Source organism: Oncorhynchus keta, unplaced genomic scaffold (genome assembly GCF_023373465.1).
Source record: "Oncorhynchus keta strain PuntledgeMale-10-30-2019 unplaced genomic scaffold, Oket_V2 Un_contig_1897_pilon_pilon, whole genome shotgun sequence".
Taxonomy (NCBI): Eukaryota; Metazoa; Chordata; class Actinopteri; order Salmoniformes; family Salmonidae; genus Oncorhynchus; species Oncorhynchus keta.
In genome coordinates, this window is record NW_026281219.1 from 29645 (window position 1) to 47065 (window position 17421).

Consider the following 17421-nt stretch of genomic DNA (forward strand, 5'->3'; position numbering starts at 1 on the left):
GTGTTGGGTAATATGGGATGTTTTGGTCTGTCTCATTTACTGTGTTGGGTAATATGGGATGTTTTGGTCTGTCTCATTTACTGTGTTGGGTAATATGGGATGTTTTGGTCTGTCTCATTTACTGTGTTGGGTAATATGGGATGTTTTGGTCTGTCTCATTTACTGTGTTGGGTAATATGGGATGTTTTGGTCTGTCTCATTTACTGTGTTGGGTAATATGGGATGTTTTGGTCTGTCTCATTTACTGTGTTGTGGTAATATGGGATGTTTTGGTCTGTCTCATTTACTGTGTTGTGTAATATGGGATGTTTTGGTCTGTCTCATTTACTGTAATATGGGATGTTTTGGTCTGTCTCATTTACTGTGTTGTGTAATATGGGATGTTTTGGTCTGTCTCATTTACTGTGTTGGGTAATATGGGATGTTTTGGTCTGTCTCATTTACTGTGTTGGGTAATATGGGATGTTTTGGTCTGTCTCATTTACTGTGTTGGGTAATATGGGATGTTTTGGTCTGTCTCATTTACTGTGTTGGGTAATATGGGATGTTTTGGTCTGTCTCATTTACTGTAATATGGGATGTTTTGGTCTGTCTCATTTACTGTGTTGTGTAATATGGGATGTTTTGGTCTGTCTCATTTACTGTGTTGTGTAATATGGGATGTTTTGGTCTGTCTCATTTACTGTGTTGGGTAATATGGGATGTTTTGGTCTGTCTCATTTACTGTGTTGGGTAATATGGGATGTTTGTCTGTCTCATTTACTGTGTTGGGTAAGGAGTTTGTTAGTTCACCATGCTAGTAAGGAGTGTTAGTTCACCATGCTAGTAAGGAGGAGTGTTAGTTCACCATGCTAGTAAGGAGGAGTGTTAGTTCACCATGCTAGTAAGGAGGAGTGTTAGTTCACCATGCTAGTAAGGAGGAGTGTTAGTTCACCATGCTAGTAAGGAGGAGTGTTAGTTCACCATGCTAGTAAGGAGGAGTGTTAGTTCACCATGCTAGTAAGGAGGAGTGTTAGTTCACCATGCTAGTAAGGAGGAGTGTTAGTTCACCATGCTAGTAAGGAGTGTTAGTTCACCATGCTAGTAAGGAGGAGTGTTAGTTCACCATGCTAGTAAGGAGTGTTAGTTCACCATGCTAGTAAGGAGGAGTGTTAGTTCACCATGCTAGTAAGGAGGAGTGTTAGTTCACCAAAAGCTTTCATTTTAGTTTTTTAATATTCACAATAAATGGGAACATTATCCAACCAACGAGCTGCATTGGGGAAACTGATTCTGCTCTCATCCTCATGGGTCTCGTCGGGATTCACTACATACACACTACCCACAACTATAGGTGTGTGTTATCTGGCAGGTGTGTGTGTGTACCTGTTAGGAGTGTGTGTGTGTGTGTGTGTGTGTGTACCTGTTAGGAGTGTGTGTGTACCTGGTAGGAGTGTGTGTGTACCTGGTAGGAGTGTGTGTGTACCTGGCAGGTGTGTGTGTGTGTGTACCTGGTAGGAGTGTGTGTGTGTGTACCTGTTAGGAGTGTGTGTGTACCTGGCAGGTGTGTGTGTGTACCTGGCAGGTGTGTGTACCTGGCAGGTGTGTGTGTACCTGGCAGGTGTGTGTGTACTTGGCAGGTGTGTGTGTGTACTTTGCAGGTGTGTGTGTGTGGGTGTACCTGGCAGGTGTCTGTACCTGGCAGGTGTGTGTGTGTACTTGGCAGGTGTGTGTGTGTGGGTGTACCTGGCAGGTGTCTGTACCTGGCAGGTGTGTGTGTGTACTTGGCAGGTGTGTGTGTGTGGGTGTACCTGGCAGGTGTCTGTACCTGGCAGGTGTGTGTGTGTGTGTGAGTACCTGGTAGGTGACTGGGCCAGCGAAGTGTTTGATGGTGAATTCTGGGAGGGGCATCTTTGGCTTCAGGTAGATCTTGTTGTTACCATGGTGATAATGACACTTCTGGAGGAAGGTGTGGTCTGTCGCCTAGCAACAGAGGAACAGAGCATCAACCAACGACTCAGCACAGTCAAGTGTGTGTGTGTGTGTGTGTGTGTGTGTGTGTGTGTGTGTGTGTGTGTGTGTGTGTGTGTGTGTGTGTGTGTGTGTGTGTGTGTGTGTGTGTGTGTGTGTGTGTGTGTGTGTGTGTGTGTGTGTACCTGGGGAAAGCAGCTCTGGTCATCCAGGATCTTCAGTATCCCATGGGGCTTAGAGGAGATGAGGTCGATGCAGGACTGGTTGTCGCTGAATGGGATGTCCTGCCACGGGATCTGCTCCCTGTTGTACTCCTCCTGACAGACACATGACATACAGGCTTCATATCGCATTATAACACTTTGGAACAGGACATACTGCCAGGGGATCTGCTCCCTGTTGTACTTCTCCTGACAGACACATGACATACAGGCTTCATATCGCATTATAACACTTTGGAACAGGACATACTGCCAGGGATCTGCTCCCTGTTGTACTCCTCCTGACAGACACATGACATACAGGCTTCATATCGCATTATAACACTTTGGAACAGGACATACTGCCAGGGGATCTGCTCCCTGTTGTACTCCTCCTGACAGACACATGACATACAGGCTTCATATCGCATTATAACACTTTGGAACAGGACATACTGCCAGGGGATCTGCTCCCTGTTGTACTCCTCCTGACAGACACATGACATACAGGCTTCATATCGCATTATAACACTTTGGAACAGGACATACTGCCAGGGGATCTGCTCCCTGTTGTACTCCTCCTGACAGACACATGACATACAGGCTTCATATCGCATTATAACACTTTGGAACAGGACATACTGCCAGGGATCTGCTCCCTGTTGAACTCCTCCTGACAGACACATGACATACAGGCTTCATATCGCATTATAACACTTTGGAACAGGACATACTGCCAGGGGATCTGCTCCCTGTTGTACTCCTCCTGACAGACACATGACATACAGGCTTCATATCGCATTATAACACTTTGGAACAGGACATACTGCCAGGGGATCTGCTCCCTGTTGTACTCCTCCTGACAGACACATGACATACAGGCTTCATATCGCATTATAACACTTTGGAACAGGACATACTGCCAGGGATCTGCTCCCTGTTGTACTCCTCCTGACAGACACATGACATACAGGCTTCATATCGCATTATAACACTTTGGAACAGGACATACTGCCACGGGATCTGCTCCCTGTTGTACTCCTCCTGACAGACACATGACATACAGGCTTCATATCGCATTATAACACTTTGGAACAGGACATACTGCCAGGGGATCTGCTCCCTGTTGTACTCCTCCTGACAGACACATGACATACAGGCTTCATAACACATTATAACTGTCAGGATTTGGCCAGGGTTGTTCCGGTTTTGGTCACTAGATGCCCCCATTGTGCCTTTTGACCTTTTGTTTTCCCTTGATCCCCATTATTATTTGCACCTGTGCCTCGTTTCCCCTGATTGTATTTAAACCCTTTGTTTTCCTCAGTTCTTTGCTCTGTGTTTGTATGTTAGCACCCAGCCCTAGTACTCTGTGTACTCTTGTTGATCCCGGTGGACTCTCTTGTGGAATTCTGTTTTTTGTTCTTGTTTGTTTGTTTTTGAGTATCTTTTGAGGCTTTTTGACAATAACACTTTGGAACAGGACATACTGCCACGGGATCTGCTCCCTTCTGTCCTCTTATAACCCTGTCTCTTATATAAGACATGTCAGTCTCCTGTCCTCTTATAACCCTGCCTCTTATATAAGACATGTCAGTCTCCTGTCCTCTTATAACCCTGCCTCTTATATAAGACATGTCAGTCTCCTGTCCTCTTATAACCCTGTCTCTTATATAAGACATGTCAGTGTCCTGTCCTCTTATAACCCTGTCTCTTATATAAGACATGTCAGTCTCTTGTCCTCTTATAACCCTGTCTCTTATATAAGACATGTCAGTCTACTGTCCTCGTATAACCCTGTCTCTTATATAAGACATGTCAGTCTCCTGTCCTCTTATAACCCTGTCTCTTATATAAGACATGTCAGTCTCCTGTCCTCTTATAACCCTGTCTCTTATAGAAGACATGTCACTCTCCTGTCCTCTTATAACCCTGTCTCTTATATAAGACATGTCAGTCTCCTGTCCTCTTATAACCCTGTCTCTTATATAAGACATGTCAGTGTCCTGTCCTCTTATAACCCTGTCTCTTATATAAGACAGGTCAGTGCCCTGTCCTCTTATAACCCTGTCTCTTATATAAGACATGTCAGTCTCCTGTCCTCTTATAACCCTGTCTCTTATATAAGACATGTCAGTCTCCTGTCCTCTTATAACCCTGCCTCTTATATAAGACATGTCAGTCTCCTGTCCTCTTATAACCCTGCCTCTTATATAAGACATGTCAGTCTCCTGTCCTCTTATAACCCTGGCTCTTATATAAGACATGTCAGTCTCCTGTCCTCTTATAACCCTGGCTCTTATATAAGACATGTCAGTCTCCTGTCCTCTTATAACCCTGTCTCTTATATAAGACATGTCAGTGTCCTGTCCTCTTATAACCCTGTCTCTTATATAAGACATGTCAGTCTCCTGTCCTCTTATAACCCTGTCTCTTATATAAGACATGTCAGTCTCCTGTCCTCTTATAACCCTGTCTCTTATATAAGACATGTCAGTCTCCTGTCCTCTTATAACCCTGTCTCTTATATAAGACATGTCAGTCTCCTGTCCTCTTATAACCCTGTCTCTTATATAAGACATGTCAGTGTCCTGTCCTCTTATAACCCTGCCTCTTATATAAGACATATCAGTCTCCTGTCCTCTTATAACCCTGTCTCTTATATAAGACATGTCAGTCTCCTGTCCTCTTATAACCCTGTCTCTTATATAAGACATATCAGTCTCCTGTCCTCTTATAACCCTGTCTCTTATATAAGACATGTCAGTGTCCTGTCCTCTTATAACCCTGTCTCTTATATAAGACATGTCAGTCTCCTGTCCTCTTATAACCCTGCCTCTTATATAAGACATGTCAGTCTCCTGTCCTCTTATAACCCTGTCTCTTATATAAGACATGTCAGTCTCCTGTCCTCTTATAACCCTGTCTCTTATATAAGACATGTCAGTCTCCCTGTCCTCTTATAACCCTGTCTCTTATATAAGACATGTCAGTCTCCTGTCCTCTTATAACCCTGTCTCTTATATAAGACATGTCAGTCTCCTGTCCTCTTATAACCCTGTCTCTTATATAAGACATGTCAGTCTCCTGTCCTCTTATAACCCTGTCTCTTATATAAGACATGTCAGTCTCCTGTCCTCTTATAACCCTGTCTCTTATATAAGACATGTCAGTCTCCTGTCCTCTTATAACCCTGTCTCTTATATAAGACATGTCAGTCTCTTGTCCTCTTATAACCCTGTCTCTTATATAAGACATGTCAGTCTCCTGTCCTCTTATAACCCTGTCTCTTATATAAGACATGTCAGTCTCCTGTCCTCTTATAACCCTGCCTCTTATAAAAGACATGTCAGTCTCCTGTCCTCTTATAACCCTGTCTCTTATATAAGACATGTCAGTCTCCTGTCCTCTTCAAATCTAATCAAATCAAATGTTATTTTTCACATACACATGGTTAGCAGATGTTAATGCGAGTGTAGCGAAATGCTTGTGCTTCTAGTTCCGACAATGCAGTGATAACCAACAAGTAATCTAACTAACAATTCCAAAACTACTGTCTTATACACAGTGTAAGGGGATAAAGAATATGTACATAAGGATATATGAATGAGTGATGGTACAGGGCAGCATACAGTAGATGGTATCGAGTACAGTATATACATATGAGATGAGTATGTAGACAAAGTAAACAAAGTGGCATAGTTAAAGTGGCTAGTGATACATGTGTTACATAAGGATGCAGTCGATGATATAGAGTACAGTATATACGTATGCATATGAGATGAATATTGTAGGGTAAGTAACATTATATAAGGTAGCATTGTTTAAAGTGGCTAGTGATATATTTACATAATTCCCATCAATTCCCATTATTAAAATGGCTGGAGTTGGGTCAGTGTCAATGACAGTGTGTTGGCAGCAGCCACTCAATGTTAGTGGTGGCTGTTTAACAGTCTGATGGCCTTGAGATAGAAGCTGTTTTTCAGTCTCTCGGTACCAGCTTTGATGCACCTGTACTGACCTCGCCTTCTGGATGATAGCGGGGTGAACAGGCAGTGGCTCGGGTGGTTGTTGTCCTTGATGATCTTTAAGGCCTTCCTGTGACATCGGGTGGTGTAGGTGTCATGGAGGGCAGGTAGTTTGCCCCCGGTGATGCATTGTGCAGACCTCACTACCCTCTGGAGAGCCTTACGGTTGAGGACGGAGCAGTTGCCGTACCAGGCGGTGATACAGCCCGCCAGGATGCTCTCGATTGTGCATCTGTAGAAGTTTGTGAGTGCTTTTGGTGACAAGCCGAATTTCTTCAGCCTCCTGAGGTTGAAGAGGCGCTGCTGCGCCTTCTTCACGACGCTGTCAGTGTGAGTGGACCAATTCAGTTTGTCTGTGATGTGTATGCCGAGGAACTTAAAACTTGCTACCCTCTCCACTACTGTTCCATCGATGTGGATAGGGGTGTTCCCTCTGCTGTTTCCTGAAGTCCACAATCATCTCCTTAGTTTTGTTGACGTTGAGTGTGAGGTTATTTTCCTGACACCACACTCCGAGGGCCATCACCTCCTCCCTGTAGGCCGTCTCGTCGTTGTTGGTAATCACGCCTACCACTGTTGTGTCGTCCGCAAACTTGATGATTGAGTTGGAGGCGTGCGTGGCCACGCAGTCGTGGGTGAACAGGGAGTACAGGAGAGGGCTCAGAACGCACCCTTGTGGGGCCCCCGTGTTGAGGATCAGCGGGGGGAGGAGATGTTGTTGCCTACCCTCACCACCTGGGGGCGGCCCGTCAGGAAGTCCAGTACCCAGTTGCACAGGGCGGGGTCGAGACCCAGGGTCTCGAGCTTGATGACGAGCTTGGAGGGTACTATGGTGTTGAATGCCGAGCTGTAGTCAATGAACAGCATTCTCACATAGGTATTCCTCTTGTCCAGGTGGGTTAGGGCAGTGTGCAGTGTGGTTGAGATTGCATCGTCTGTGGACCTATTTGGGCGGTCAGCAAATTGGAGTGGGTCTAGGGTGTCAGGTAGGGTGGAGGTGATATGGTCCTTGACTAGTCTCTCAAAGCACTTCATGATGACGGAAGTGAGTGCTACGGGCGGTAGTCGTTTAGCTCAGTTACCTTAGCTTTCTTGGGAACAGGAACAATGGTGGCCCTCTTGAAGCATGTGGGCTGGTATAGGGATTGATTGAATATGTCGGTAAACACACCGGCCAGCTGGTCTGCGCATGTCAGTGTCCTGTCCTCTTATAAACCTGCCTCTTATAGAAGACATGTCACTCTCCTGTTCTCTTATAATACTCTATCTCAGGCGAGGTTTTGGATATCTAAGGAAGTTTTGCTCACCTGAGGTAGAGTATCTCATGATAAGCTGTAGACCACACTATCTACCTAGAGTTTTCATCTGTATTTTTCATAGCTGTCTACATACCAACACAGACCGATGCCGGCACTAAGACCTCACTCAATGAGCTGTATTCCGCCATAAGCAAACAGGAAAACGCTCATCCAGAGGTGGCGCTCCTAGTGGCCGTGGACTTTAATGCAGGGAAACTAAAATCTGTTTTACCTCATTTCTATCAGCATGTTAAATGTGCAACCAGAGGGCTGAAATTCTAGACCACCTTCACACCACACACAGAGACGCATACAAAGCTCTCCCTCTCCCTCCATTTGGTAAATCTGACCATAATTATCCTCCTGATTCCTGCTTACAAGCAAAAAATTAAATCAGGAAGTACCAGTGACTCGGTCGATAAAAAATGGTCAGATGAAGCAGATGCTAAACTACAGGACTGTTTTGCTCAGACTGGAATATGATCTGTGATTCATCCGATGGCATTGAGGATTCACCACATGAGTCACTGGGTTTATCAGTGCATCGATGACATCGTCCTCACAGTGACCGTGCGTACATACCCCAACCAGAAGCCATGGATTACAGGCAACATCCGCACTGAGTTAAAGGCTAGAGGAGTTTCAAGGAGTGGGACTGTAACCCGGAAGCTTATAATAAATCCTGTTATGCCCTGCGACGAACCATCAAACAGGCAAAGCGTCAATACAGGACTAAGATTGAATCGTACGACACCGGCTCCGACGCTCGTCTTATGTGGCAGGGCTTGCAAGCTATTACAGACTACAAAGGGAAGCACAGCCGAGGAACTGCCCAGTGACACAGATCAACAGATTATGCAATCCCTATTGCACTCCACACTGCCCTTTCCCACCTGGACAAAAGGAACACCTATGTGTGAATGCTATTCATTGACTACAGCTCAGCATTCAACACCATAGTTCCCTCAAAGCTCATCACTAAGCTACGGACCCTGGGACTAAACACCTCCCTCTGCAACTGGATCCTGGACTTCCTGACAGGTTGCCACCAGGTGGTGAGGGTAGTCAAGATTAAGCAGATGATTGTGGACTACAGGAAAAGGAGGACCGAGCACGCCCCCATTCTCATCAACGGGGCAGCATGTAGTGGAGCAAGTTGAGAGCTTCAAGTTCCTTGGTCTCCACATCACCAACAAACTAGAATGATCCAAGCACACCAAGACAGTCATGAAGAGGGCACGCCAAAACCTATTCCCCTCAGGAGACTGAGAAGTCCTCAGATCCTCAAAAGGTTCTACAGCTGCACCATCGAGAGCATCCTGCCTGGTACGGCAACTGCTCGGCCTCCGACCGCAAGGCACTACAGAGGGTAGTGCGAACGGCCGAGGAAATCACTGGCGCCAAGCTTCCTGCCATCCAGGACCTCTATACCAGGCGGTGTCAGAGGAAGGCCCTAGAAATTGTCAAAGACTCCAGCCACCCTAGTCATAGACTGTTCTCTCTGCTACCGCATGGCAAGCGGTACCTGAGCGCCAAGTCTAGGTCCAAAAGGCTTCTAAACAGCTTCTACCACCCAGCCATAAGACTCCTGAACAGCTTCTACCTCCAAGCCATAAGACTCCTGAACAGCTTCTACCCCCAGGCCATAAGACTCCTGAACAGCTTCTACCCCCAAGCCATAAGACTCCTGAACAGCTTCTACCTCCAAGCCATAAGACTCCTGAACAGCTTCTACCCCCAAGCCATAAGACTCCTGAACAGCTTCTACCCCCAGGCCATAAGACTCATGAACAGCTTCTACCCCCAAGCCATAAGACTCCTGAACAGCTTCTACCCCCAGGCCATAAGACTCCTGAACAGCTTCTACCCCCAGGCCATAAGACTCCTGAACAGCTTCTACCCCCAGGCCATAAGACTCCTGAACAGCTTCTACCCCCAGGCCATAAGACTCCTGAACAGCTTCTACCCCCAGGCCATAAGACTCTTGAACAGATTGCTACCCAGACAATTTGCATTCTGTGCCTGTGATATGTGGTTGTCCCACCTAGCAATCACCTAGCTATCTTCAGCTGAACGCAGTAACTGTAAGTCTCTCTGGATAAGAACGTCTGCTAAATGACCAACATGTTAATGTAAAATAACACACCACATAAAGGCTTCGTAAGGCTTCATACAGCTTCTTAAGGCTTCATAAGGCTTCATACAGGCTTCATACAGGCTTCATAAGGCTTCATAAGGCTTCATACAGGCTTCATAAGGCTTCATAAGGCTTCATAAGGCTTAAAGTAAGGCTTCCTACTGCTTCATAAGGCTTCATAAGGCTTCATACGGGCTTCATAAGGCCTCATAAGGCTTCATAAGGCTTCATAATGCTTCACAATGCTTCATAACGCTTCATAAGGCTTCATACGGGCTTCATAAGGCTTCATAATGCTTCATAACGCTTCATAAGGCTTCATAAGGCTTCATACGGGCTTCATAAGGCTTCATAAGGATTCATAATGCATCCCGAAAATTATAACAGGACATCCTGCCAGAGGATCTGCTCCCTGCTGTACTTCTCCTGACAGGCAGATGTCAAATAGGCTTCATACAGGCTTCATAACGCATCATAACGCATAAGAACTCTCACCTGCTCCTGTCTGAAGACGATCCTATTGAAGAAGAACTGCAGGTACTCATTAGCATAGTTAATACACAGCTGCTCAAAGCTGTTGAAGGACAGGTCCTGGAGGAGACAGAGATACTGGGTTAGATACAGCTAACTGACAGAGTAATGACAGAGATGTTGAAGGTCCTGGAGGAGACAGAGATACTGGGTTAGATACAGCTAACTGACAGAATAATGACAGAGATGTTGAAGGTCCTAGAGGAGACAGAGATACTGGGTTAGATACAGCTAACTGACAGAATAATGACAGAGATGTTGAAGGTCCTGGAGGAGACAGAGTACTGGGTTAGATACAGCTAACTGACAGAATAATGACAGAGATGTTGAAGGTCCTGGAGGAGACAGAGATACTGGGTTAGATACAGCTAACTGACAGAATAATGACAGAGATGTTGAAGGTCCTAGAGGAGACAGAGATACTGGGTTAGATACAGCTAACTGACAGAATAATGACAGAGATGTTGAAGGTCCTAGAGGAGACAGAGATACTGGGTTAGATACAGCTAACTGACAGAATAATGACAGAGATACTGGGTTAGATACAGCTAACTGACAGAATAATGACAGAGATGTTGAAGGTCCTAGAGGAGACAGAGATACTGGGTTAGATACAGCTAACTGACAGAATAATGACAGAGATGTTGAAGGTCCTGGAGGAGACAGAGATACTGGGTTAGATACAGCTAACTGACAGAATAATGACAGAGATGTTGAAGGTCCTGGAGGAGACAGAGATACTGGGTTAGATACGGCTAACTGACAGAATAATGACAGAGATGTTGAAGGTCCTGGAGGAGACAGAGATACTGGGTTAGATACAGCTAACTGACAGAATAATGACAGAGATGTTGAAGGTCCTGGAGGAGACAGAGATACTGGGTTAGATACAGCTAACTGACAGAATAATGACAGAGATGTTGAAGGTCCTGGAGGAGACAGAGATACTGGGTTAGATACAGCTAACTGACAGAATAATGGAAACACAAGTTAATGAGGGATACAAGGTATATTGAAAGCAGATGCTTCCACACCCATGTGTTCCTGAGTTAATTAAGTAATTGGCAAGGTAAAGTAATATATTTAAAAATATATATATATTATAATAATTTAACCTTTATTTAACTAGGGAGAGAGAGAGACATGGAGGGAGGAACAGACGTAGGGAGGGAGGGAGGGAAAGACAGAGGGAGCGAGAGGGAGGGAGGGAGGGAGGCAGACAGAGGGAGAGAGATAGATGGACAGACAGAGGGAGAGAGAGGTGGAGGGACAGACAGGGGGAGAGAGAGATGGAGGGACAGACAGAGGGAGAGAGATGGAGGGACAGACAGAGGGAGAGAGAGATGGAGGGACAGACAGGGGGAGAGAGAGATGGATGGACAGACAGAGGGAGAGAGATGGAGGGACAGACAGAGGAGAGAGAGATGGAGGGACAGACAGGGGGAGAGAGAGATGGATGGACAGACAGAGGGAGAGAGAGGTGGAGGGACAGACAGAGGGAGAGAGAGATGGAGGGACAGACAGAGGGAGAGAGAGATGGAGGGACAGACAGAGGGAGAGAGATGGAGGGACAGACAGAGGGGAGAGAGAGATGGAGGGACAGACAGAGGGAGAGAGATGGAGGGACAGACGGAGGGAGAGAGATGGAGGGACAGACAGAGGGAGAGAGATGGAGGGACAGACAGAGGAGAGAGAGATGGAGGGACAGACAGAGGGGAGAGAGAGATGGAGGGACAGACGGAGGGAGAGAGAGATGGAGGGACAGACAGAGGGAGAGAGGTGGAGGGACAGACAGAGAGAGAGAGGTGGAGGGACAGACGGAGGGAGAGAGAGGTGGAGGGACAGACAGAGGAGAGAGAGATGGACAGACAGAGGGAGAGAGAGATGGAGGGACAGACAGAGGGAGAGAGGTGGAGGGACAGACAGAGGGAGAGAGATGGAGGGACAGACAGAGGGAGAGAGGTGGAGGGACAGACAGAGGGAGAGAGAGATGGACAGACAGAGGGAGAGAGAGATGGAGGGACAGAGGGGAGAGAGAGATGGAGAGACAGACAGAGGGAGAGAGAGATGGAGGGACAGACAGAGGGGAGAGAGATGGAGGGACAGACAGAGGAGAGAGAGATGGAGGGACAGAGGGAGAGAGAGATGGAGGGACAGACAGAGGAGAGAGAGATGGAGGGACAGACAGAGGGGAGAGAGAGATGGAGGGACAGACAGAGGGAGAGAGGTGGAGGGACAGACAGAGGGAGAGAGATGGAGGGACAGACAGAGGGAGAGAGAGATGGAGGGACAGACAGAGGGAGAGAGAGATGGAGGGACAGACAGAGGGAGAGAGAGATGGAGGGACAGACAGAGGAGAGATGGAGGGACAGACAGAGGGGAGAGAGATGGAGGGAAGGATAAAGTGGAGTACCTCAAAGCCATATATATCCAGCACAGATATTGACAGTGCGTGATGTCGAGGATACACCTGTCCATTAATCCTCTCAGTCAGCCAGTGGAACAACAGAGAGTACAGGATCTTGGCAACAGCATCTCTGGAGCAGGAGACAGACAGACAGACAGACAGACAGACAGACAGACAGACAGACAGACAGACAGACAGACAGACAGACAGACAGACAGACAGATTAACAAGTGGCATGTCAACAGCACGCTGAATAGTGCATGCTGGGAGTTGTAGTGAAGTTAGAGTGTATTATCTGTGGTTCCTACCTGGCGTCTACAGCACGCTGAAGAGTGCATGCTGGGAGTTGTAGTGAAGTTAGGGTGTATTATCTGTGGTTCCTACTGGCGTCTACAGCACGCTGAAGAGTGCATGCTGGGAATTGTAGTGAAGTTAGAGTGTATTATCTGTGGATCCTACCTGGCGTCTACAGCACGGTGAAGAGTGCATGCTGGGAGTTGTAGTGAAGTTAGGGTGTATTGTCTGTGGTTCCTACCTGGCGTCTACAGCACGCTGAAGAGTGCATGCTGGGAGTTGTAGTGAAGTTAGGGTGTATTATCTGTGGTTCCTACCTGGCGTCTACAGCACGCTGAAGAGTGCATGCTGGGAGTTGTAGTGAAGTTAGGGTGTATTATCTGTGGTTCCTACCTGGCGTCTACAGCACGCTGAATAGTGCATGCTGGGAGTTGTAGTGAAGTTAGGGTGTATTATCTGTGGATCCTACCTGGCGTCTACAGCACGGTGAAGAGTGCATGCTGGGAGTTGTAGTGAAGTTAGGGTGTATTATCTGTGGTTCCTACCTGGCGTCTACAGCACGCTGAAGAGTGCATGCTGGGAGTTGTAGTGAAGTTAGAGTGTATTATCTGTGGATCCTACCTGGCGTCTACAGCACGGTGAAGAGTGCATGCTGGGAGTTGTAGTGAAGTTAGAGTGTATTATCTGTGGATCCTACCTGGCGTCTACAGCACGGTGAAGAGTGCATGCTGGGAGTTGTAGTGAAGTTAGGGTGTATTATCTGTGGTTCCTACCTTGCGTCTACAGCACGCTGAAGAGTGCATGCTGGGAGTTGTAGTGAAGTTAGGGTGTATTATCTGTGGTTCCTACCTGGCGTCTACAGCACGCTGAAGAGTGCATGCTGGGAGTTGTAGTGAAGTTAGGGTGTATTATCTGTGGTTCCTACCTGGCGTCTACAGCACTCTCTACCGTCAGAGGGGTGTAGATCTTCTCCCTCATGGTCTCCTGGAGAGACACAACACAGAGAGGTCAGTTAGTTACCAACAGAACACACAGCTCGGATTGGTGGAACACAACTCATCACAACCAATCAAAGGAAAGTTAAATGTGCAGTGTCAAATGAACCAATCTATATGTCTTCCTCTCTCTCCTTACAGGGTTTATCATGGTACCAATCTATATGTCTTCCTCTCTCCTTACAGGGTTTATCATGGTACCAATCTATATGTCTTCCTCTCTCTCCTTACAGGGTTTATCATGGTACCAATCTATATGTCTTCCTCTCTCTCCTTACAGGGTTTATCATGGTACCAATCTATATGTCTTCTCTCTCTCCTTACAGGGTTTATCATGGTACCAATCTATATGTCTTCCTCTCTCTCTCTTACAGGGTTTATCATGGTACCAATCTATATGTCTTCCTCTCTCCTTACAGGGTTTATCATGGTACCAATCTATATGTCTTCCTCTCTCCTTACAGGGTTTATCATGGTACCAATCTATAGGTCTTCCTCTCTCTCTCCTTACAGGGTTTATCATGGTACCAATCTATATGTCTTCCTCTCTCTCTCCTTACAGGGTTTATCATGGTACCAATCTATATGTCTTCCTCTCTCTCCTTACAGGGTTTATCATGGTACCAATCTATATGTCTTCCTCTCTCTCTCCTTACAGGGTTTATCATGGTACCAATCTATATGTCTTCCTCTCTCCTTACAGGGTTTATCATGGTACCAATCTATATGTCTTCCTCTCTCTCCTTACAGGGTTTATCATGGTACCAATCTATATGTTTTCCTCTCTCTCCTTACAGGGTTTATCATGGTACCAATCTATATGTCTTTCTCTCTCTCCTTACAGGGTTTATCATGGTACCAATCTATATGTCTTCCTCTCATCTTACAGGGTTTATCATGGTACCAATCTATAGGTCTTCCTCTCTCTCTCCTTACAGGGTTTATCATGGTACCAATCTATATGTCTTCCTCTCTCCTTACAGGGTTTATCATGGTACCAATCTATATGTCTTCCTCTCTCCTTACAGGGTTTATCATGGTACCAATCTATATGTCTTCCTCTCTCTCTCCTTACAGGGTTTATCATGGTACCAATCTATATGTCTTCTTCTCTCTCTCCTAACAGGGTTTATCATGGTACCAATCTATATGTCTTCCTCTCTCTCTCCTTACAGGGTTTATCATGGTACCAATCTATGTCTTCTCTCTCTCTCTCCTTACAGGGTTTATCATGGTACCAATCTATATGTCTTCCTCTCTCTCTCCTAACAGGGTTTATCATGGTATGTCTTCCTCTCTCCAATCTATATGTCTTCCTCCTCTCTCTCCTTACAGGGTTTATCATGGTACCAATCTATATGTCTTCCTCTCTCCTTACAGGGTTTATCATGGTACCAATCTATATGTCTTCCTCTCTCCTTACAGGGTTTATCATGGTACCAATCTATAGGTCTTCCTCTCTCCTTACAGGGTTTATCATGGTACCAATCTATAGGTCTTCCTCTCTCTCTCCTTACAGGGTTTATCATGGTACCAATCTATATGTCTTCCTCTCTCTCCTTACAGGGTTTATCATGGTACCAATCTATATGTCTTCCTCTCTCCTTACAGGGTTTATCTATATGGTACCAATCTATATGGTCTTCCTCTCTCTCTCCTTACAGGGTTTATCATGGTACCAATCTATATGTCTTCCTCTCTCTCTCTAACAGGGTTTATCATGGTACCAATCTATATGTCTTCTCTCTCTCTCCTTACAGGGTTTATCATGGTACCAATCTATATGTCTTCCTCTCTCTCTCCTTACAGGGTTTATCATGGTACCAATCTATATGTCTTCCTCTCTCTCTCCTAACAGGGTTTATCATGGTACCAATCTATATGTCTTCTCTCTCTCTCCTTACAGGGTTTATCATGGTACCAATCTATATGTCTTCCCTCTCTCTCCTTACAGGGTTTATCATGGTACCAATCTATATGTCTTCCTCTCTCCTTACAGGGTTTATCATGGTACCAATCTTAGGGTTTATGTCTTCTATATGTCTCTCTCCTTACAGGGTTTATCATGGTACCAATCTATATGTCTTCCTCTCTCCTTACAGGGTTTATCATGGTACCAATCTATATGTCTTCTCTCTCTCCTTACAGGGTTTATCATGGTACCAATCTATATGTCTTCCTCTCTCCTTACAGGGTTTATCATGGTACCAATCTATATGTCTTCCTCTCTCCTTACAGGGTTTATCATGGTACCAATCTATATGTCTTCCTCTCTCTCCTTACAGGGTTTATCATGGTACCAATCTATATGTCTTCCTCTCTCTCCTTACAGGGTTTATCATGGTACCAATCTATATGTCTTCCTCTCTCTCTCCTTACAGGGTTTATCATGGTACCAATCTATATGTCTTCCTCCTCTCTCCTTACAGGGTTTATCATGGTACCAATCTATATGTCTTCTCTCTCTCTCCTTACAGGGTTTATCATGGTACCAATCTATATGTCTTCCTCTCTCCTTACAGGGTTTATCATGGTACCAATCTATATGTCTTCCTCTCTCTCTCCTTACAGGGTTTATCATGGTACCAATCTATATGTCTTCCTCCTCTCTCCTTACAGGGTTTATCATGGTACCAATCTATATGTCTTCCTCTCTCTCCTTACAGGGTTTATCATGGTACCAATCTATATGTCTTCCTCTCTCCTTACAGGGTTTATCATGGTACCAATCTATATGTCTTCCTCTCTCCTTACAGGGTTTATCATGGTACCAATCTATATGTCTTCCTCTCTCCTTACAGGGTTTATCATGGTACCAATCTATATGTCTTCCTCTCTCCTTACAGGGTTTATCATGGTACCAATCAATCAGGGTTTATATGTCTTCCTCTCTCCTTACAGGGTTTATCATGGTACCAATCTATATGTCTTCCTCTCTCCTTACAGGGTTTATCATGGTACCAATCTATATCTCCTTACAGGGTTTATCATGGTTCTATATGTCTTCTCTCTCCTTACAGGGTTTATCATGGTACCAATCTATATGTCTTCCTCTCTCTCCTTACAGGGTTTATCATGGTACCAATCTATATGTCTTCCTCTCTCCTTACAGGGTTTATCAGGGTTTATCAATCTATATGTCTCCTCTCTCTCTCCTTACAGGGTTTATCATGGTACCAATCTATATGTCTTCCTCTCTCCTTACAGGGTTTATCATGGTACCAATCTATATGTCTTCCTCTCTCCTTACAGGGTTTATCATGGTACCAATCTATATGTCTTCCTCTCTCCTTACAGGGTTTATCATGGTACCAATCTATATGTCTTCCTCTCTCCTTACAGGGTTTATCATGGTACCAATCTATATGTCTTCCTCTCTCTCCTTACAGGGTTTATCATGGTACCAATCTATATGTCTTCCTCTCTCTCTCCTTACAGGGTTTATCATGGTACCAATCTATATGTCTTCCTCTCTCTCTCCTTACAGGGTTTATCATGGTACCAATCTATATGTCTTCCTCTCTCTCCCCTTACAGGGTTTATCATGGTACCAATCTATATGTCTTCCTCTCTCCTTACAG

The 17421-nt window shown here is 45.5% G+C and overlaps 1 protein-coding gene across 1 annotated transcript in view; it reads right to left on the reverse strand.

The window, feature by feature from the left end:
- The window catches only part of LOC127920331 (unconventional myosin-XV-like), a gene marked incomplete at its 3' end in the record, with an annotated part of 105236 nt that overhangs the window by 24779 nt on the left and 63036 nt on the right, over positions 1–17421 (reverse strand). The window contains exons 12-16 of the mRNA XM_052504249.1: positions 13771–13829; positions 12558–12681; positions 10109–10204; positions 2136–2267; positions 1837–1962 (exon numbers count right to left, since the gene is read on the reverse strand). Coding sequence (XP_052360209.1) covers positions 1837–1962; positions 2136–2267; positions 10109–10204; positions 12558–12681; positions 13771–13829 — 537 coding nt within the window. The remainder of the gene's footprint in view (positions 1–1836; positions 1963–2135; positions 2268–10108; positions 10205–12557; positions 12682–13770; positions 13830–17421) is intronic.